The sequence below is a fragment of the Periophthalmus magnuspinnatus genome, chromosome 15 (genome assembly GCF_009829125.3).
Source record: "Periophthalmus magnuspinnatus isolate fPerMag1 chromosome 15, fPerMag1.2.pri, whole genome shotgun sequence".
Classification (NCBI taxonomy): Eukaryota; Metazoa; Chordata; class Actinopteri; order Gobiiformes; family Gobiidae; genus Periophthalmus; species Periophthalmus magnuspinnatus.
Genome location: NC_047140.1, coordinates 23,542,347 through 23,565,830, shown reverse-complemented (window position 1 = coordinate 23,565,830; position 23,484 = coordinate 23,542,347). Strand labels below are relative to the sequence as shown.

At 40.5% G+C, this 23,484-nt stretch overlaps 1 protein-coding gene across 2 annotated transcripts in view; it reads right to left on the bottom strand.

The window, feature by feature from the left end:
- The window catches only part of macrod2 (mono-ADP ribosylhydrolase 2), a 595,671-nt gene that overhangs the window by 20,785 nt on the left and 551,402 nt on the right, over window positions 1-23,484 (bottom strand). Inside the window, exons 16-18 of one of the 2 annotated variants that reach the window (XM_033979597.2) lie at window positions 9,635-9,673; window positions 8,639-8,701; window positions 3,186-4,797 (exon numbers count right to left, since the gene is read on the bottom strand). In XM_033979597.2, the coding sequence (XP_033835488.1) occupies window positions 4,772-4,797; window positions 8,639-8,701; window positions 9,635-9,673 (128 nt within the window). In that variant the 3' untranslated portion in view covers window positions 3,186-4,771. Of the gene's footprint in view, window positions 1-3,185; window positions 4,798-8,638; window positions 8,702-9,634; window positions 9,674-23,484 lie in introns of those variants that run through there. The other variant, XM_055227511.1, reaches the window with a different exon arrangement.

Sequence of the window (23,484 nt, the reverse complement as noted above, 5' to 3'; positions counted from 1 at the left end):
GATAGAGGAGAAAAAAATATATAGTGAGAAATAAGGAGAGAGCGGAAGAGCGATGAGATATATTGACAGAGGGAAAACATGTGGTGAGAGACAGATAGAAAGAAAGAGAGAGAGACTTAAAGAAAGACTGAACTGAAAAAAAAACTTTATGTAGTGAGAGACGGGCAGGGGTAGAAAGAGAGAGAGGGAGATAGATAGACAACAAAAAACTGGGATAGACATGGAGAAAGACAAAACTAGACAGGGAAAAAAGATGGAGGAAGAGAGCGGAGATATATTGACAGAGGAAAAAACATGCAGTGAGAAACATAGAAAGACAGATGATGGAGGAGGGAGAGAGAAAACTTCAGAGTGAAAGTATGGTGACTTGTGTTGGAATAAGAAGAAGTCTGCAAAGCTTTCATCTGGAAAATGGAATAAACGGAGCGCGTCATATCTGCCCAGAGCTGCCTGATAAAAGGTAACAGACAGGAACATGCTCATGCACACAGGTCAATCAAAACTACTCATGTAAAGTGTTTATGTTCAAGCCTACGTAAAGATATGAGGGAGATAATACAACGATAAAACAAGTGACAGAAGAAGACAGCTGTTGGCCGCTTGGTAGGTGGTAGATTAAGCAGCAAGTTGACAATCAAACCAGCTTTTGTTATGCCTTTGAGCAACACACGCAACACTCAAATTGCCTTCAACAGTCAACAGTGTGTTGATAGTTGCACTTGCGGCAGGTTAGAAATCTGGTGCATACTATACTTTTTTGAATTGTTACCTTGGGTGGCTGGAGCTGAGCTGGTAGTGTCCTCATCCTCTTATCAAAAGGTCGGCAAGTTCGTATCCCCCTCCCCGCACAGACATCATGGGTAGAGTGGGAGACTGGCAGTGCGAGTCCAAGTTCCACAAATGAAGACTGTCATTGTGTCCCGAGGCAAGACACTTACCGCTTCTCACCCTTAGTGTCTGCGTACACTGGTGTGTGAATGTGTGTATGAATGGGTGAGTGGTTCCTTGATGTAAAGTGCCTTGAAGGTAGTAAAAAACAATATCATACAATTTCAGACCCCACTGTTTTTATTTTATATAATGTTTTTGTTGTGTATTGAAATAATAAAATGGTAAACTTTACTGTCCTTGTAGGGAAATGTGTCTTTTGCATTTGACCCATCTTTTAATACCCGGGAACCCATCTCCAAATCAGGAGCTAGGTAACGTCAGAACCGCATAGCTGAGGAACATATGCAGCCTATGTTTTAGGTTTCTGGGGAACATGTACAGTACTTTGCGATTTACCCATCTTTCATTTATGTTTTATATCACTGCATAAAGAGTATTCAACATGAAGTGAGATTGCGCATGACAAAAACTGGGACACAAGACAAAGATGGATAGAAAACCAGTGTCGCGGAGTAGGACATGAGCAAAACAACATGTAAGGATTTGTAAGAAACCCCACATTAAATGTAAAGCGGGTTGGCAGGCTGCGACGGAGGACTGGGTGCTTTATGTGAGAGTGAAACATTTTGTATGCCAAAGAGCTGGTGTAATAGCAGCGAGACGTCTCTCCCCTGACAGTGCAGGGGACCCTCGGCTGCACATGCAACATTTAAATGAAGCTATTAAAATTTAAAGTGTCTCTATTCCAATGACAGACTCTCCGCCATGCGCCCAGTGAGCCAGAGGTAAATGGGACATAAACATGGCGCCTCTGAAGTTAAATTTGTTTTTTAGTCAGATGAAGCTAGGCATATTGGACACCTGTTGGTTCGTTTCAATCAATTTGAACTTGGGCACCAGCGGTTGAATTTTAAACTTTAAAATGCACAAGTTGTCATTGTGGTTTCATTTGAGGCAAAGGATCTATGTGTGTATTGTGATCTTGCTTGTTGATTATTCACTGCACTTGTCCCTGTTTTCTCCTTTTTAATGACCCAATATCAGCTGTTATGATTAACCTGACCAATGGAGAAGTACTGAGCCACAGTGCACCTCTAAATATGCCAATATATTAGCTATATAAATCACTATTTGGTTTATCATATGTGAAAAATCTGTAAAACATGAATTAGGATACTTATTGGGGTGTTTGTCCACTGATCCAAACGCTGGGTGTTCGAATCCTGCTCTTGACGTAAACATCATTGGTTGAACAGTTAGATCCACTGACCCACAGGTTGGCGGTGCAATTCCAGCTTCCACAAATGAATCCTGTAGGTGTGTCCTTGGGCAAGACACTTAACCCACCTCGCCCTCAGTGTCTGCGTACACAGGTGTATGAGTGTGTGTGTGAATGGGTGAGTGGTTCCTTGATGTAAAGCGCTTTGAAGGTGGGAAAGCGATATAAAAAAAAATGTGACCATGATTATGACTATTTATAATCTCAGGATTTTAAAACGTAAGTGAACCAACACGTTTTTGTTTTTTTTGGTTTGTATTTTACAGGCGAGCTATAGTGTGAAATGGAGAGAGATGGAGGTTGAGACATTTGGCAAAAGGTACAATACAAGTCTTATTCATAAGTTTCAAAGAAGACACGCATATTCTAGTTTTTTGTAAATCTGTTTGTCTTGAATGTAGAGGCACTGGCCACTTAGATCCCAGTTCAGACGCCTACACAATGGCAAAAAAAGTAGCTACAATGGACTTTTTGTAGACGCTAGGGCAATGACATATTCATCTTATTTCTATCAAATCCAGATTATTTTGAGTTGAACTTCTTAAAAGAAATGTAATACGCATCACTGGGGAACAGTTTGGAAATGAAAAGCTAACACATTGTTGTCCAGCAACTGTTACTGTGCACAAATTTTATTTTCAACCAAATGTCGGCTCATTATTATCATGATTGGTACATCTAAGAACAATCCAATTTCCAAGCAGTGATGCCCAGAATAGAATAAATTGTCAAAAGTTGAGTTTTTGGCAGTCGCTTCTGTTACCTCTTCGTCTTTTTGTGTTTGTCTTTTGTGTTTAATCAATTCAGTGTTAATGCCAGAATCTGCTCATAGCGCTGCATACTAATCATTACTTACCGTATTGATAATTCTTTCACTTTTTATTCTATTCTTGTTTGCATTTGTTTGGGCGAGATTATTTTTGCTCTCCTCTTTGTGTGGGATAAATGAAAAGCAGCTCATGCATATTCAAAACTTCACATCAATACACAAAGGACATGGAGACTTGTGTTTCACCTTATATCTTTAATAGGCGTTTCTCTTATAGTTTAGCAAAGCAAACATCAAACTATGAAGGCATCTTTTCATAGAACTGTCATTTATCCAATCGTTACTATGGCACCACTCAAAATAATATAGGAATCATACCAACGTTGAAAAGAAAACGTTTCAAATTCAGGAAAAAGAAATGATTAACAGTAGGTATTAGCCATTATGAATACAATTACAAATCATCTGCATGTATCTAAGATTTCATACTTGGACCACCGCCCTTGATAAGAAATAAGGCAGATTCCTTTTGTAGAGACAATCTGGTTGGAGACAGAAGCAAAAAGCAAAGAAATTCATGTATATGTTGAAGTAAAAGCAATTTTCTGGCATGCACTGGCCCAAAATGAAGGAAGGAAGAGTAGTTGCAATGGTGGTGGGTGCTGTTTAGGTTTGAGAATGGACAAAAGTAGTTTGTTTTTAATTGGATCAGAGTTATATCACTGTTAAAGAAGTTGAGAAAACCCAATTATAACCTCAGTCAAATGCAGATATAGTTGGTTAGCCAGTTTTCATTCTTTTGGTCTATGTATTGATAATGTATAAGTCATGTTTGATATATTTATGTGTTAAAGATGCAAGTTTTTTAAGAGAGAATAGTATTTTTTGAGACTCATCTTGTGAAGCTGATGGCCAGTATCTTTGTTAAAACAATATTCTTACAAAACAATTCAACACTGTAAGCATTTTTAAAACAACTTCTGGTATTGCACATTTCAGGATGACTTAAATTAATGTTAGATTAGAGAACTAATCTGACTCAGTTTGGTTATTTAAGGGTGCACTATGTAACTTTTCTGGTTGAGGGGTCCGAAACTTGCCTGGAATGTTCCACAGCATGGCGTTAAACTTTTCTTTCTGTATAGAGACAAGCAAGTGACACCACCAAGCTAATTTACAGGTCAGATCTGTGGAGAGGTGAGCTCTTTCAAGATAAAACACATTGAAAATATGCTGATATCTGATATAAGATATGTCAGTTTAATCCCGTACTGTGAAACATTCCTGGCAAAGCAATAACATCTCCATAGAGACAAGCAAGTGGCGTACTCTCCGCCAGAAAAGTGACATAGTGCACCTCTATCCAGCGCTATGGAGAAGTCAGACCTCATATAATTCACTGCGTGTACAGGTATTATTTTTTATACTGTCAAACTTGTAAAAACAAAATCTGATGTTATGTATTGAATTGAAGATGTTATTGCAGACTGAAATCAAAAAGACCTAGTATTCTCTCTCTCTCAGACACACAGCAGTTAATGGTAAATGGCTAACACACAGTGAGGTATGGCTCATCGTCTGGTTGATATGTTCAAGTCCTATAGGTTCAGTATGTACATTAATACATAGATACATATACATACATTGTTTTGGGGGTGAGTCTAATGTTTGAATCAAGAGAAAAGGCAAAGAAAAGTGGGATGTGAGCGTGGTGGGTAACTGGTTTTGCTCTTTTGCCCTGGTTGGTGCCAGAGCTGCCCTGTACGTGGGCTCTGGGGGTCCGCACAGTTTGCTGGCTGTCAGATGAGGTTGATTGTCTGCCCCTCAGCTGGTCAATCTTTCTTCTCACGGTCAGTGTCTAAAACAAGAAAAAAATGAAATATCTTTAGACATGAGAAAAAAGATGGTGTTAATTTGTAATTTGTGGGCTATATGCAGTAGTTTCCCTTTGATAATGTTTAATAATGCTCAAACAAGGTGAGAGTGGACTTGACTACAAAAGAAAAGAAAGGTTTTAGTAGTAGCTTTATTGACCGAGTGAGTTATCTTTGGCGCTCAGACCCTGATGAAACACATTGCGGCGAAGAGCGTGACCAGTTAGATGACGTTTAGGACATGTCTTATCCCCAGGGCCTGGACTCTGGAGGTGGTAAACGTGAAACGGAGGTGAGTGAAGGAGACGATGAGATGATGTGACGCCGAGGGATTGTGGGAAAGGAGATGGGGCGTGGCACAGACTGAAGCTGCCGTGCATTGGCGATGGGGGTTTAAATTGGGCAGACTGGGAGCCGATTAGATGAAGAGAAGGCGCGGGGAGGACTAATAGGACTGTGATGAAGGCTGAGGAGCAGGTAAAGAGGTGAGGTAGATAGGAGCGTGGTTATATCTATCTATATACCAGGTTGAATTTACTCTAGCTCCTTATCAAATGTGATCAAAAGTTTGAAGTATGGCATATGAATCAAACTCATTTAGTAATCTCTAATAAAAAATAGGGGCACATGCATGAAACATGAGTAAGTTTTGAACTATAGAGAAGCGTGTAAAGTTAAAAATGTCAAACTTTAATTCTAAAATGTTGCTAACAGTACCACCTTATAGCATAGTAAAACTGTATTACCCTTACACTTTGAACTATTCTGTTTGTTAATGGAGATGCAACAGCTCGAGGTAAGACTTGTTATTTCAGGAACCGTCAGAGACACATCTAAGGCTTTGACAGTCACTGAACCCTGCTGTACAGACAGTGCTGTTTGGCTGTTTATCACGCTCCCAGTGTCATCATGAGGAATGGAGGAGAATCGACTCAGTTTATTAAAAGATGGCATCTTCCCTGAATCATTAATAACGGCGTGCTCCAAGAAAGTTTGAATCAGCTTTATAATAATTACATCTTAATTAGCCCTAATAAAGCATGAACAAAGACTGAACTCGTAATGAACAGATCAATTATTGTGAATGGTTCAGGCCTACTAACTGCTTGATTAAAGGGTAAGTTTAGAAGTGATGGTATTAATGGCAAAGCTTGAATGATTCTTAAAAAAACAATTAGGTCTTTGTTCATGGTCTATTGAGTCGACAGTAGCTCATTTTGTAGGCTGAATCCCTCTGTTGACGTGAACATCATTGGTTGAGCAGTTGTAAAGTGGTTTGAGTGCATTAAAAGGTGAAAAAAATTACCATTTACCAATTAAAATATGATTATAAAGTGCTATCAAGAGATTTTAACAAACAAGATTTACTTTTTTTTCCTCTTTCAACACTAGAAACACGGGGAAAGGACTTGTAATAATAACATGAGATAAACACATATTAAAAAGTGTGTTTTGTGACTTGTCAGAGTGGGAAAAAGAGCAGCCTGTATTTTCTGCTGATAAAGTAACAAAGAGTTGCGTTAAAAGCCCCTGTGCCCGTGCACAGGGTGCCCAGTGTGCTCTGTTTTATTCTCCTCGCACAGAACACAGCGCACACACTCCTCCACAGCATCCCTTTCTCCTGCCTCTTTGACTGCTATTGTCACAGCTCCCTGCCTTCACCACAAGCCCTTTGTCTCTGCCAACTTATTCATATGCTGCTAGCCCGTCCTATTTATTCAACCCCGGCAATCTGTTCACAACTTAATGAATTTTTGCTACCTGGGAAATAGTGGATGCCCAAATGTGAAAGTCTTTTCTATAGCTGTGCTGACGTGGGAAGTGTCTAGCCACAAATGAACTCAAATAAAAGTATTATCAATTCAAAATACATGATTATTCAAGTAGAAGTAAAGTAAGTAAGTAAATAACTAAGTAAAAAAGTAAGTATACATCTAAATAGTAAACACTGAAATGGTAGAAAATAATATAAATTGTCTTTTTAAGTTATTTAACAGTGCTAATGATATTTTTTTTTTCATTCACATGTTTGAGTAACCCTTTATTATTAGTCTGTCTTCATCTCCAAAGCTCAAAACGCTCTGTTCCACCTTGTGATGTCATGAAGTGGTAGTTTTCAAGTTAACAGCTATACCTTTTGCATTTTGTTCAGTAGAGATGGGCAATTCCAAGGCTGAAATGACACGAATATTTAGAAACTATAATATTTAAGTTAATTTATGAGTAACTAAACTTACCTACAGACATACCCACAGTAGATTACTTAATGCGTATTTATTTACACGATGTTAATTACTTGAATAGAGGTTGAGAGTTAGGGCACATATAGACTGAGATTATGTGTTTTTTTTGTTATTCCTATATAAAAATAAACATACATGCTTCTACCTGAACACATATGACAAGCTAAATGAATACAGAGAAATCCAGTCCACTCCAAATTACATCCTGTCTTATTACCCCAAATCTCGCTGGAGACCCAGAATAACAACAGCGTGCTATCCCTCGCAAATATGATTTATTGGCATGATTACTTCCCCTACAGTCCGTGTTAAAATAATATGCATTGGCTGCTTGATTTATTAAACGTCTGATGTGGAGAGTTTGTGGGCAATTTATCAAACTCAATCTCCAAAGACGCACACACTGACACATTCATACCAAAAAATCAGGGTCAGAGCTGAGGGGTCCCGGGACGTGACGAGTGGGTTTACAAATGCGTTTGGCCCTGAAGGATTGCAGACTGAGAGAGAGCCCCGGCTGAGAAAGGCAATAAGACAAGAGTGGATGGTTTTCAGGACAAAGGCGGTAAGGAAAAAGGGGTGAGGAAGTGTGAGGAAGAAGAGGAGAGGGGGAGGATGGGTAAGGAGAGGGTGGTGAGAGGGAAAGAAGGGAGTTCAAGTTTATGACGGAATGGGTGGGGGTAATGGGAGAAAAGGGGGTAAGGAGGAAGTGAGGAGGGATGAGGAGGGGTGAAGAGGGGTGAGGATGGGGTAAGAAAGTAGTGAGAGGTGGATAAGGAGCGGGTAAGAAGGGAGTGAAGAGGAGTGAAGGAGCGGGTAAGAAGGGGTGAGGAGGGAAGAGAAGGGAAGAGGAGGTGTGAGGAGGGGGTAAGGAAAGAGTGAGGAGTGGGTAAGGAGGGAGTCAAGAGGAGTGAGGATGAGGTAAGGAGGGGTAACAAGGGGTGAGGAGGGGTAAGGAGTGAATGAGGAGGAGATAAGCAGGGCAGGAGGAGGGGATAAAAAGTGGGAAGGAGGGAGTAAGATGGGAGTACAGAGGGGTGAGGAGGGGATAAGGAAGAGATAAGGAGTGCATAAGAAAAAGGTGAGGAAGTGAGAGGAGGGGGAAAGAAGGGAGCGAGGAGTGTGTGAGGAATTGGTGAGGAGGAGGTAATGGAGGAGGCAAGGAAGTGGGTAAGGAGGAGGAAAATGAGGAATGGGGCGATATTGGGTGAGGAGTGGGTGAAAAGTGGGTAAAGAGGGGTGAGGAGGGGGTAAAAAGGTGGTAAGAAGAGAAGAAGAACAGCTGAGGAAGGGAAGAGTAAGTAGGAGATAAAGAGTGGGTAAGGACGAGTAAGGAGACCATAAGGAGAGGGTGAGCAGAGCAATGAGGAGAGGGCAAGAAGAGGGTTAGGAGGGGGTGAGGAAGGAGGTAAGGAGGGAGGTAAGGAGAGGGTGAGGCGGCATAAAAATGTCTCTGGGCTCGATAACACTCAGAGTCTCACCAAGGATCGAAGTGCATTTTAATTCAGCAGCTGCAGTCACTAATAAGAGCTGGGTTTATAAATAAAGATGTGAGTGATAAGCGCTTCCTCTGTGTCCTTACCTTTGGACTGCGAGTTGTCAGTAGCATTCAAATCTGGTTGAGTCTTAACTTCCTCCTTCATATCTGCAAAAGAAAAAGAAAGAAGTGAGTGGTTACACAAAATTGATTCCTGTGAGCGTTTAGCCATGTTATAATGCTGGTACTTCATCGAAAACATACCTGAAGTTGTATGTAGTTTTATGTTGTATGTTTTATGTTGTATGTAACTTTTCTAGAGGGGATGTGCCACTTGCTTGACTCCATGGTGATTTAGTGTTTTGGCTGGAATGTTCCACACGATGGCGCTAAACATTTGTTCAATTACAGGTGTTTCTATTGCGCTATTCTCATCAGGCTCACCTCTCCACGGATCTCACTTATAACGTGGTCTTTTTGGGTCTCCTACTTGACTCCATAGTAAAGTTTAAAGCCAGACAACATTATAACTTCTCTATTGCCACAAGCAGGGGTCTAACACTCCAGCCAGAAACTTTAAATATAGTGCAATCGTGCAACATTTCCACCCTGCAGTGTATTTCTTTCTTTGCATTTATTTGAAAGAAAAGATAAAGGCGCCTAATGCTACGTCTGAGGGATGCATTTGAGAGACAATTTACTTCCTCTTTCATCTCCAGATAAAGAATAGAGATTTAAAAAGTTCCAATCAAGGTAAAAATGTTTTGTTCACTCTTTGCTGACGAGACAAAGAGTGAACAAAACCAAAATCATCCAAACAATCTGTGCTTTATACTCCGCTGGAGCCTCTGAGTCTGATGATAGCTTTTATTTCTTTTGTATCTCGGCAGGCATCTACATAACACATCTATCCCTCTATGTGCTGTGGACATTGAGATCCTAAGCATATAATCAAAGTACTAATGTTTGCTGTGATGTTTTATGGAAAGTGGAGCAGGTACGTGTGTCCAAGGCGTGCAGAACTCAAAGGCCTGTATAGAATATAGGGCTATGTGAAGTGGAGTGGGGGGAACAGAGACCCTCAGAAAAAGCAACACTCACCTACGTTGCTGGTGCCGGATTCATTGATGTCGGAAACATCTAGAAAGAAAGAAAGAAAACGGAGAGAAAGAGCTGTTATTTGTTGTTGTGGTCAAATGCAAATATGTCACGTATCGGCAAACGGGGATACAGAGAATAACAATGAACCAGAGGCCACACAGAGCAGCTGTACCATGCATTTCACTACAGCTTATGAGAAATGATGTTAGGTATTACTTTTCTATCCCGGTTTGTGAGAGTGGTTTACAAGTGAGCATCTGAATATGTTATAAGGCCCTAGTGAAATGTGCACTTGAGGATTTCCTATGATAATGCAATCTGTGCTATATATTAGAAACAAAGCTTGCTTCAAGATGTAATCAATTGTTTTCATGCCATTTCTTGCAAGACGAATAGACTTTCACAGCAACTAGTGGCTAACTATTGGCTGGAAGGAATGGCCTGATTTTCACTGTCTGAAAACATGAAAAACAAGTATTGTATTTTAAACTGTTTGCAGTTGCTTAAATTTATTCCTTACTTGTAAAATGCATTATTCATCGTAATGAGTTTGTAAGGGTGTTTTACAACTTTCAGAGGCTGGGTGGAGTTTGGGCATGAAGCCACTGCTAACAACAGAGTGCTAGAATGCTAACAGCATACCAGCATTACTTCCAGTTTTGTGGCGAATTAATGCATAATGATTGAATGCAGAGAAGGCATACCAGTTAGGGTCAGATTATTCAGGTATTTGGATTCCAAATCATCTTACGTTTGAGTTACACGCAACTAGTTGTTTCACAGAAAATGGCAATAGTAATAGATAGTAAAGACACCACAACTTTGAATAGAGGAGAGGAAGTGTTAAAGAAGACCTATTGTGCTTGTGTCTGCCCTGTAGCTATAATTGATGACACCTGTGGATCATTATGTTATAATTTGCACATTTTATATCACAACAATAACCTAAAACGACTTAGTCAAAGAAACAAGTCCACCGACTTCTGCATTAGAAAACCACGGTCGCCGTAAACGTCACAACAAAGAGTTGGCACCTCTGATGGAAAGCTTCAGATCACACTAGCGAGCAGCTGATTTTTCTTCATTTGTACCAAAATGACTATGCAATGCTGCCAAATTATGTGCTTATCACCAATTAAGAAAATAAAATTGGAGAACAAAGTAAGTCCATCACCGTGGATGTATGCCATGTGGCGGTGAAAACAGGGGTTGATTGACATTATGATGTCTTGAAAATAAGCGATTAAAGATTGCTCAAAAATGCATGAGTAAATGGTGACGGGAAACAACTATAACACAGTTGAAAGCTCTAAAAAAGTCGATTTTAACAGGTCTGCTTTAAGAGACAACTTATCCATACAACAAAAAAGTAAATATTTTGGTCTGCGTATAAGACCAGTAAGGGTGAAGAACAAATAAGATGTTTTTGGACTGCATTGCATGTGCTATGAGTCCCAATGCCTTACACACACATTAGCTTGTCAACATGAACAGTACTTAACAGTCCCCCAATCCCTCGAAATCTGTTGCTATCCAAAAGAGTTACTTCAAAAGAACCAAACAGACGCGAGTGGGGAGCAAGATGGATGCAGAATTAATTAGCGTGCCATCCCTGTAAGGCAGCCCCCTCTCCACCTCTGTACCAACAAGATTCCCCTGACTCCCCAAGCAGACCGCGCTGCCTCCGCCCATCGCACCAACCATCATCCAAAACAAAGCATGGAGTAAAAATAACAGCCCTCTCCAGGCACTCTGACGATGATGTAAACAAATACAACTGTTTAGGCAAGACAGACGAGCCACTGGTGACCCAAAATGGCTTCTGTGTGTGGCAACAGCAGCAAGTCTATGGTAGTTAGTTTATTATGCTAACTGAGGCTAAGACCTTACAGCGTAGAATAATGTAAAGTTCAATACACAACAAACTGATTTATTAATGAACTTTTATTGCATTTTAAAGAAGCAGCAGCACACATTGCTTTTTTCATTGGACCACCTTTGATAGCGCAGCATGCAGACGGGATGAAAGAAGCTCAGTTTGTCGAGTGTTTTTCCACTGATCTGAAGTTTGGCGGTTCAGTTTCCCGCTCTTGACATAAACATTATTGGTAGAATGGTCAGATTTACTGACCCAGAGCTTGATGGTGGGATTCCAGCTCCCACAGATGAATACTGTTGTTGTGTCCTTGGGCAAGACACTTAATCCACCTCACCCCCAGTGTCTGCGTACACTGCTGTATGAATGTGTGGAAAAATGCTATAGAAAAATGTAACACCCCCTTTACTGGAGAATATCACAGATAAGATGCCGTTTTGGAGCCATTCACCAACTAAAATACAGATGTCTGTGTAATCCCACAGTTGTCCAAGTCTGATCCGTAAGACAAAAGTTAAATCTGTCAACAGGACAAAAAGTTGTAGGAGTTTTACTGCTCTTACAAGCCGCTTCTTCAGTTCTGGTCAGTTTGCTGGTGTATGCTGCCTTTTTTCTTTCTGAAGGAGGAGCTAACTTCACTGAAACTAAAACAGCTATTGTTTACAGTTTCTGTATGTAGACTAGGTCTATTGAGCTACAGTAAGTGTGCACTTTGCCTGAGTCATACTTAGCATATTCATACAACTCCTAATGGGCGTTTTCACACCTATTGTCATCCTGGCTACCTCTATTGTTCTCTTTGTTTGTCCCTTTCTTTGCTTTGGGTCTGATGGTTGAGTTATAGATGGGGAAACAGTTGATCACTAAGTTGGTGGTGATGTGGTATTGTGAGTACTTTTATCTACTGTAAAATCTAATTAATCAATTTAGATTATTCAGTAAACACAGGCCCTTTTCAACCCTCCATTAAAAAAAAGAAAGAAAAAAGAAATTTACTCAAAAGCAGTGTTTAGAAACTGGGAAAATGCATTAAAATTATCCAACAACAAATCCAGTGAATGAAATGTCTTATAGACCTACTTGACATTTAGTGACACGGTTCAAGGCAAACTAATTAAAAGTTGTGACCATTTAAGCACAAATTTTACTATAAAAACTAAAAACACACAATTATAAACACAAAATAAACCCAGAACACAATAACAGCATCAATCTTTAATGTGCTGAGCCTTATTGTGAAGTAATGAAACAACAACAGACTGCGACAGAATAAATTGACAGCAAACATGCGCTCACATTCACACGGAGCAGAGGCGCCGGCTTTAGAGTAATGCCATCAATTATGCAGCTACATGAAATGATAGAGCACACATTAACACTTATCCACATAATCATGTTATGGATATTACTGCAAAATGGGAGACACGAGGAAGGAGCCAAAGCCGTGCAAGATGTCTATTACATGTGAGATAGAAACACAATGTGAGGGGTTGAGGAATGTGCCCATTGGTTTATTGACAGTAACTCAGTGTTTGTCCTCTGATTTGAAGGTTGGCGGTTCTAATCCCGTGACAGTGTGATTCCAGCTCCCACAGATGAATGCTGTCGTTGTGTCCTTGGAAAAGTGTTATAACTGTGACCATTAACAGAGACCAGATGCCCTCCCTCACACAAATAACACATTGGCTTTAAAAGGTAAAGAGCCGTGAAAGCTAAATTAACTAAAGTTCTGTATCTTGTAGTAAGTAAAACAACATGGTCATTGTTTCATTTGCAACACTGATACTCCAAACAATTTTGTCATTGTTTTACATTTCATTTAATTTTTTTTAGACCTTTATGACTCCAAATAATAGACTTAACAAAAATATGAATTGTATCCGTTTGTGGTCCTGGCCCAAAGCCTGTAGGAAACGCTTGTTCTTCTTCTAATTTGACTCAAGGGTACTGCAGTATTGGGGCACTTAAGAGCGAATGTGAAAACTTAAGGGGCACTAAACACGTAAACAAGAGCAGAGGAAAGAGGGGGCTCGGCCAAGGTTCTTCTGAAGGAGATGAGGGTCCACTGAGGCCTGATAAGGAGAATACACTGGACTGAACCATCTCCTCAGCACAAACAGATGCTATATCAGGGCTTCTATAAGACTTAGGCCTGCAGAGGGGCTTTGGTGTCCCCTGACCCCCATTAAGACACAACACACCAGCACAGAGCAGCCTGCTATTCCAGAGATGGGTTTTACTAATCATCTTTAAAAGGTATATGTAATTTGTGTCTGCCACCTGCTTGGCTCCATGGAGATCTTATTACTTTCCCTGGAATTGCTCATAGTATGGCATTAAACCTCTTTCTCCATGTAGGTGATGCAGGTGATGCCAGAGGTTTCAGGTCAGATCTGTGGAGAGGTGAGTTGCTTACAGTATGAATGCATGTTTTCAAGGACTTTTTGATCAATAAAACACATCTTAATTGAGAAAAACGTAAGGTAGGTATGTTTAATGCCATAGTGTGGAACATTCCAGATAAAGCAACATCTCCATGGAGACAAGCAGGTGGCAGACCCCCAACAGAAAGGTTAGTGTACGTTTAACAGTGTGCAGCGATTGATATATTCATCTGACAAAAGATGGCAGACCAAGCATTATATGAATACAAAATAAATAAATAAATAAAAATCACTAACTTCCAAGGCCAGAAAAGGGGAGGATTTCAGTTCAATAACACGACTGTGCTCATGGACACATTTTTACCTCAGTTTTCTTATCTAATTTTCAATAGAAGAGTTTTTTTTTGTTTTCAGTGACATAATACAATTAGGTTGATGAGGCCATGCAGGGCTGATTACTGTTTTGTAACTTAATAGTGTTGTTTACATGAACACAACTTTTAATTTTATTATGAAACAGTTCTTTTCACAGAAACAGCAAACAATTGAACCATCATCTAGTACGGAGGTTTTAAACTGAATTAACTGGTACTTTTACTTTCTCTTGTGTATCTTATTCCTAGGGCTGAGGCTAAAGCTGCATTTCTGTAGGAGATACTGTGTCCGCCCTGTGGCTCAGATCTGCTGAAAATCTAAGAGAAAGTCAATAGGTGAGTACATTTTGTGGCCCTGCAAATAAAAATATAATCTGTGTCAATAAGATAAGCCGACCTCAATATATCCTTCACAAAACCATAGGTCCAGAAGTGAATCTGATCCTTTACTTTAAGTGGATATTTGAAGTATAAGAAAACACTACTTTTATAAAGAGCTAGAGTCAATAAAATGAAATTAATAGTGTTAAATAAAGAGCACTTTGGTAAGAAGCGGCAAACAAAGAGATATTATTCTTAGTATAATAGATTTTTTTCATTCTTTTTCAATGTCAAATGTTTCTAAGATGAGTCTGCTGAGAGTAGTTTCCATTGAGCCAAATCCTTCAGCTCATGAATTATATGTTATGCACATACCATGCTCTGATCTGGTATGCGGCCCCATGCACCTGAGAATTACAAGCATTATTTTGCATCACTAATCACCATGTAGCAGAAAATTGCTGTCAGCGATAAGGAAGCAGCACTGGAAACAGACAGCAGAGCACACAGGGGACACAATGAGGATTACACAACACCGCCAAGAAAATACCACAATATTTAGAGAAATATAAACGATTATTTACTTTAGTGGCAAATACAAAAAGAACTGTAGATCTCTTAACATGGACTATACCCCATGAATGTTTGATCTAAAATTTAATGCGTCATAAACATAGACTGTATATATAAATGAGCATAGCTAACCTTATAGCCATTGCGTTTCAAATAGGAAATGAGCAGGGGGAGCGCTTCCAGCTCTATCACTTTACATTGAAAAAGTGTCACTTCCCTGTAACTGCTGCTGTCAGGCTCGTCATTTTGGTCTTAAAATGTTCGCATTGACTTTACATGATCCTGGTTCTTCTTATTTGCGATTGTGTCTGTAAATCAAGATATGAACAATAATAGACAAATCAGGCACCTTCTTTCTCTGAGGTCGCTCTACCATTAGCAACAGGTTTGATTGATAGCGTTGCCAAGCCCATGGTGCGGACAGGAAGGGGCCTTACCTTCAGATAGTTTGTACCCAGGGCTACCCAGATTTACACTAATACACTCCTGCTTTGAGTATTATGTTCCCTCTACAGGCTTCCTCCAATTGCCAAAGTCATGATTGTAACTTTGATGGAAAAGTTGAATCAGTGAATAGTTGTCCCCTCAAGCTTGTCACCGCAAGCTAAGAAATAAATTCACAAATTCAATACATTTTAATCATGTAATTGTATTTTCACTAGAATGTTTTGTGAAGTCAAATATGGAAGAGCTTACTCACTCCACGTATCTTGTATCACACAGCTAATGTAAACAGCTTGCATATTTACAAAGTACTGACATTTTTTCCCAATGATCCTTTTAGATTTTCCAGAAAACATCCTCTACATTAAACATGACGGACTAGAATCCCTCAGCTGTTACCCAGAAGCAGTTATTTGGCCTGCTTTTATGAATCTATAAAAGTGGGCATAAATTTAGTGTTTAGATCGCATCTGTTTTACTACCTGCACTGTGGAAATAGGCAACGTTAACAAGAGTGTAAATATGTCTGTTGAATTTACAAATAAGAAAAATGCAAACCCAGCATTATGTATGAGATCAATACAGTAGCTTAAGGTGCTGGAACTTAAGGTCCACTAATTGCTAATAAACAAGATAGAAAATGAGCTAGACCACAACTTCATGGAACATTAGCATTTAATGGTGGGAAATATGCAGTTAAGTGCATAAATATACAGAGGAGGAAATGTGTGTGTTATCAAACCCTCTCACACCGCAGACAAGGTGAAAGCAGAGAGCAGGGCATAAGTCACCTTCTAATGCAGACAAGCAGAAAATTACATCCTCCACTTTCTATTCCTATAAGACAAGGTATAGTAAGGCTTTTGTTCATCATTATCTTTATTCATATTTCAAAATTCAAAACAGTCTACACTAAATAATAACAATAATAATTAGTCCATTACTCAGCAAAGACATGAGATAAAAAACAAGTATAATGTGCCTACAAAACCAAATACATGTCTTGAGAAAACACGCTCAACGCTATAAGAACAAGCCACTGCATGGTCAATTTGCCAACCACTCTGACAAGCATTATGTGGACCAAAATCTTGCATACTAATGGTAACAGAGCGCAGGACTCAAGGGAGAAACGGAGAGTCTAATTACTGCAGCAAAGGACCAAGTGTTAAATAACCACTACCACCCATACTCACGTAAAGGGTATAAAGGTTAGAAGCACATGCCGTGTTTGTGATAAAGCAGCAGAGACAAAATAGTGTCTGGCTGCAAAGCAATGGCACCAAAAGAATATTTCGAAAAAGACACAACAAGGTTGGGACCTACCTCCACTGGGCACTCTGCCAAAATGGGTGTATGTGCAAGTGAGAAGTGGTACAGACACAGAAATGAAACAGTGGTTGACAGTGGTGACAGTGTGCTGATGCCCTACAGTCCACAGCATCTGTGCAAACAGGCCAGACATTGTGCTTCAAGATAAGAACAACAAAATGTGTGATTTGCTTGATGTATCCATCCAATCTACCAGTCACAAAAAAAAAAAAATCACAAAGTACAAAGATGTGGAAATTGAAATCAGGCACATGTGGAGCACAAAAACATGCATTATGCCCATAGCAGTCTGAGCCTTAGGAACCATCAAAAAGGCTTCCAAGAACAACTGGACAAACTCCCGTGCAGGGTCAGTGCCAGAAATACAAAATACTGTGCTGCTAGAGACTGCCCACAGACTTCCATGAGCACTCAGCTGAAGATGAGATTAAACCTGAGGGATCTGGCAGGCCCCTGGGGAATGAAAACAAATGCTGAGAATGACTACTACTACTACTACTACTACTACTACTACTACTACTACCAATAACCAAGATTTACAATTTCATGCATTCATTCTGTAGCCACAATCACCCTGGTTAGAAAAGTGTCTGCAAATCCCCCGACCACATGTCATATTCATGTGTCATGCCCAAGGACACGTCGGTATTCACTGATCGGAACTGGGATAGAACCACCAACCTTTGAGTTTGTGGTCGACAACCCTCTTCCGACAGAACAACATAACAATATACTGGCTTGTGAATTCTTATGGAAACTTAGACCATTATTTGTAAACATATTGTCAAGCGCCATATCTGTCACTGCCAAAATCCCTATAAGACTGTGACGGTTGTGCCTGATTTAGAAGGATGTACCTTGACATTTTTTACAAGCTCTTACTTTAAACCCATTTGTCACAACCCGGTCTGTTTTTACACGTCTCCCCGAAACCATCTCTCATACTTTGGCCAAGGAAGGCTGCCCCCGCGGGTCATCTGTGGCGCTGCATGGGAACCAGCGCAGCCTAATGTTCCAGAGCGGAGCCATGGGTAGAGCTGTGTCCCCCTCCGCCCCAGGACACCTCGCAGTCTTTTTGTTCAAACTCCTTTCGCCCCGAGTGGAGTAAAAATCAATAGACATGTACTAGTATGTGCCCCCCCGGGAGGATTTGGGCAGTTCGTTTGATCCTCGGTCCATGGCAGGAAGGAGGCCCAGCTTTGATCCTGGTCTGAGTAACGCAGGTGTCCAGCTGCTGCAACTCTCAAGTCTCAGAACTGAACAGCCATCTTGATACTGCTGGTCCAAGCCAACCAGGATATTTAGCCAATTCTGGTTTTAGCTTTCAAATATGTCGATGCTGCAATTGGATAAGCTGTGATAAATATAAATATCAATATCAATAAAGAGTCATGCCAAGGGGTCACAAGCGGTCTATACTTCTGTGCCAGTTTACAACAAAAATGACATCTTTTAAAAACCTTCTGACCCTATTTAGCCCCCGTAAAAGTGACTAAACCGCTCTTTCTTTGTGATGGCACTTTCACAATTTCAAGGGAGAATTTGTGAAAAGTTTGCAGCTAAAAAATAATATAAAGTAGGTTGATTTGTGTCATGTAACCAACAGCAATGCCCTGATTCTCTAGAGGCTTTAAAACGGCTCCATATAGAACTTATTCGCTGCCCCATGCAAAACAATACAACCAGAACGACGATGGCAGCGTCCACGGCAACTTCCAGAACAAGGTGAAAAGCTGGTTGTTTGGCTACTACTTTTTTTTATCTAAGTGTTGCCAAAATTCATACTTTTTCCCAGCCCCGCAGACACAAACTAGTCCACTAGATTCTTATTCAAGGTTCATTGTGTTGTTGTGTCCCTAGGTAGGACACTAAACCCCCACTGCCCACTCCAGTCCACTCCAGTCCAAGTAATGTTCCAACTGATGTGGAAATACTCCAAATCAATATGCAACTGGTTAGCTGTAAAACAACCACTAACAAAAAGGGAGGGAATAACATTCTGCTAGAAAGAATTGGTCACAGATTACAGAAGAGACAAAAATATTCTGGGTAGGATTTTAAAATTGCAAGCGCATTTCTAGTTTGATTTCTGGAGATTTCACAAAATACAAACAAAAGGTTGTGAGAACGGAGCGGATGGTGAAAATACTGATGCGTTTCACTGTGTTATTGGATGAGAGGAGATTTCTTTTTAAAATGCCGACTGGGTGGCCTGGGAGCGACCTGGGCACGCTCTGCTTTGGGGCCATGTATATTAAACAAGTATCAATGAGCTCCCAGCTAACCTCTGCATGCTCTAATAGCTTTGGACCCAAACTGCCCAATCCAAAGATAATTAAAGACATCTCCCCACTCGAGCAAAACAAGAGCGAGAGGGGGTGGAGGGACCTCAACAAGTGCCGGACTAAAGGAACTAATGATGTAGTAAATGCGGAAAAGCAGGTGATTTTCATATGGTAATGTTAAGTTTGTAAAGCGGGGGCTCGCGGAAATCGGGTTTAGCTTCAATACTAAACAAGAAGAAAGGTTTTTTTTTGACAGTCTCTTCTATAAGGATGGAGTGCCGTCTGCCAATCGGAGCCAATTAAAGAGCATTGAGCTGTGACCTGCGGGTAAGGGAGCTGAAAACAAGCCTGCTTAGTAAACATTGTCTCTGCCTCTCAATGTTGCTATGCTGCTATCCCGCTCAAAAGCTAAGACTCTTCATTGGTATTCTGTCTTTATTCACCAGGGTTGTGGACACTTGGTAGCATTGTGCACTCTTGGTAAGTTTAGCTAACCTTGTGAGCGGTGTAGTGGGGGTCAGGGTCTGTTTAACACTTTGAAAAGAGCTCATTACACACAAGCTTGAGCTGTGCCTGGTGAGATGAGAAACTGAATGTACTTGGGAGTAAAAAGAAGGGGAACAGGATGCCATCTGCTGAGGGCTTCAGACGTCCATGATTAGAGATGATGCCACAACACACAGGAGACAAATGCAACATATGCTACAAAAACTCAAGGAGAAGCGACCGGTGGGTAAGCCTTTGGGAATAGGAAAAAACCTGTAACTGTAAGATCAGAATTTTGCTATATGCATTTCATTCTGTAGTTGCCACTGAGCAAGACGTATTATTATAAACTGCATCATTGTTGTGGTGATGATTATGATATCACCTGTTTGTGGACAAGTTTAAGGTCATACTGTGACATTTTCTAGTCAGATCAATAACATCTCTATGGAGACAATGGGGTGGCATACTATCCTCCGGAAAATGGCTGTGTAATCCCTCAGTCATCCAGGTCTGATCCATAGCAAAAGCCGAAGTTAAATCTGTCAACTGGACAAAGCGTTGTAGGAGTGAAGACGTTTCTTCAGTTCTGAACACATCCAATAGAAAAGTTACGCAGGGAATTAACTCAACTTGCCCAACTTGCATCTTATCTAGAACAGGTTTGGTTATAGAAATAAATACAAAATGGTAAATAATCACATTTTTATATCGCGCTTTTCCATCTTCAAGGCACTCAAAGCACTTTACATCAAGGAACCACTCACCCATTCATAAACCAGTGTTTGTAGACAGTGGGGGCAAGGAGGGTTAAGTGTCTTGCCCAAGGACACAATTACAGTATTCATCTGTGGGAGCCGGAATCGCACCGCACCGCACCGCACCGCACTACTGACTTGGGGAATATAGACTAAAAACTACACCAATAAGAAATGTCAATGATGCTTTCTTCAGTTGTACACCTCCTGCTAGTTTGATAGCTAACCCGCTCTCAAAGTGCACAACAGGTTCCATCCATGAACAGATTTAAACAGTTATAACCTTGTATTTATTAACTCGGCTCGGGCAGTCACTCCTCCCTCTTTATCTCTCATTTGTGGCCAGTGCTGACAATCACAGTGGTCTGTCAGGAGATAAAATAAGAAGCAGCGAGAGACAGTGAGATGAAAGGCCTAAGTGAATAACTGATTAAGTGAAGAAGGGAGACAACACAAAAATAGAGATGGAGGAGAGGGTCTGGAGAGGCGGCCTCCCCCCGTGTGACCCACATACCTGCTAAACCTGCTGTCAGCCCTGCTCTCTCATCACCAAGAAATACTTTACATAATCTACAGAGTGTACCGCTGCTTTGGGTCTGCTGAGAGGGGGGGCTTCACACTCCTTTAAGTGCTTTTTGTCATGTTTAAAGCCAGCGACAGGCACCTCGAGTATAAGGGACAGGGAGATTTAACATAGGTGATTTGGACAACATTCTGCTCTGTGTGAAAATAGGGCACTCATTCTTCAACTTTTTTTGCTTTCTAGCTACCGTTATTGCAGGGTATAAAGTTGCCAACTTTGATTGTATGACACAAAAACGACCAAAAAATTTAACATAAAAATATGACGACAAAACAAATGACTACAAAGATGACTCAAACGACTCCAACAACTTCATCAAGATTTTAATTCACTCATCAATCTTGAAAGGTTTTATATCTCCCTTAGGGGCATTTAAAGCTGCTTTCTGGTAGTTTGCTTTCTTCTTGTCTCCATGGAGATTTTACTGCTTTGTCTGGTATGTATGGCACAAACCTACTGCTTCCAGTTAAAGTGTCTCAATATATGTGTGAGCAATAAAAACATCAGTAACTGAATACATTCTCAATAGTTAAGTTTGATGTCATATTGTGGAACATTTCAGACAACGCAACATCATCAAGTTACACAGTGCAACTTTACATAATACATCTAGTAACTACCAAAGTCTGTATAACTCCATTAAGAGCTTTCTCATTTACACATATCCAAATACAGAAAGAAATATCTAATTTAATGATGTAAATATGTATTCAAAACATTAATAGAGTAACAATGTTCTGATGCCAATGACATTCACTATCTACCTATGTTTTGTTGTTCCTCTTCTAGCTAACATAGTGAACTAAAGAGCCCATTGATTCGCCATTTTGGTGAACCAAACAGGGACATGCAGAGAGAGTGTGAGAGCGCTGATCAAAAGATGAGCTTCAAAGGAGGTTATGGAGCGAGTGTCCTGTGTAGCCTATTAGACAGGACCCCTTCCTGTGATGCAGACTCCAGGGTCAAAGGTTACAGTCTCATGCACACTACCGCACTGGGGTCGCTTCTGAGCTAGCTAACAACTAGTGTTTCTGGTCAATTATGGTTTAGAAAAACAACAACAACAACAAAGCTAGCTCCTCTGAGTCTGCCCTGATCCTGAATGACTTGGTTGTACCAGCAGGGGGCAGCTTTCAATTTCTTTTCAATCTTCTTATTGGTGGAGCTGTGATGGAATATTCTAAGGTTTAAGATAAGTGGGAGTACAGTGGAAGTGTTTTACAAAAGCTGCATTAGCCCAGATAAAGTAAGGTCCGTGGGTAGTCTCCTTGCATAACGGCACAGCAGGCAGTGGATTGTTATTTCCACAGCTCCAGGACTTTGAAAATCAGTAAAAAAGTGGTAAAACAGCCACGGAGCTTGTCTTCACCCCTCACAGCTCTCCCCGAGGGCCACTCAGCGCTACAGTGTACAGTCTTATGCCAAAAGTTTAATTGCGTGCCGACAACTCCGAGCTCTGGGAAGGACCGCAGTGCCCTCCCAAGCGAGATTTACATCAGCCGTGCTCCGTTGTTCACGAAATACCAAGACAAAAGCAGCTCACAACAACCAATTAAACAAATCCTAAAATCTGTTTCACTTTTACACAAGAAGAGCAGGTGCAAATACAAGATTCAAGCAGGAATAAACCAATGTATTCAGGGTTAAATTATTCAAACACTCCAGTAGTCGCTGATGGATTACTCAGACATTTGTTCATTGTGCGACATAAAAGATTGGCCACAGGGTCACGCAGGCTGTGTGTACCTTCACAGCGAAATCTGGGGGATTTAAAAGAGCCATTTGTTTCGACTTGTTGTTACACACGAGTAGCACCGCTGGGAGAGCAAAACACATAGAAATCAATAACTTCTCCCCAAATAACACTTGCAGACACAGGGATAAACCAACTCTGGTGACAGTTGTTAAATGGTATTTGTTGAAGTTCTGTTTTAATACCGTTTTTACATGAAGGATTACACTGTGAAGAGGTGGGGACCCCTTGTTTGCTATTTTGACTACACCATATGGCTCTGTCTGGTTAGCCGCACATACACAAGAAGATTTGCAGCAGGGTAAAGTAAAACAGCGCTTTATTTATTACTGTACATAACAGATAAGATGATGGTTTAGTCCTAAATCAGGTGTGACTACATGCTCTTCCACACTAGGCCAGTTTAAAGGTGATGTACCGACTCATTACTACAAAGAAACAGTTCATTTTAAACAATTTGATCTCAACTTTCAAAGGCTAGAGCTACTTCCTAGTTCACAGAGGTTAAAAACTCTTTAGAATTAGATCTACACAGCTCATAGAAGTCTCATTTTGTACCTAAGTGCTGCTTTTACAATATATCTGTGCTAGATCAAAACTGAGATTACTTTATTGTGAAAGAAATTGGGTACAGTCCCTTTAACCAACATGCTTTTTGGAGGTAGGAGAAGCCATAGTACC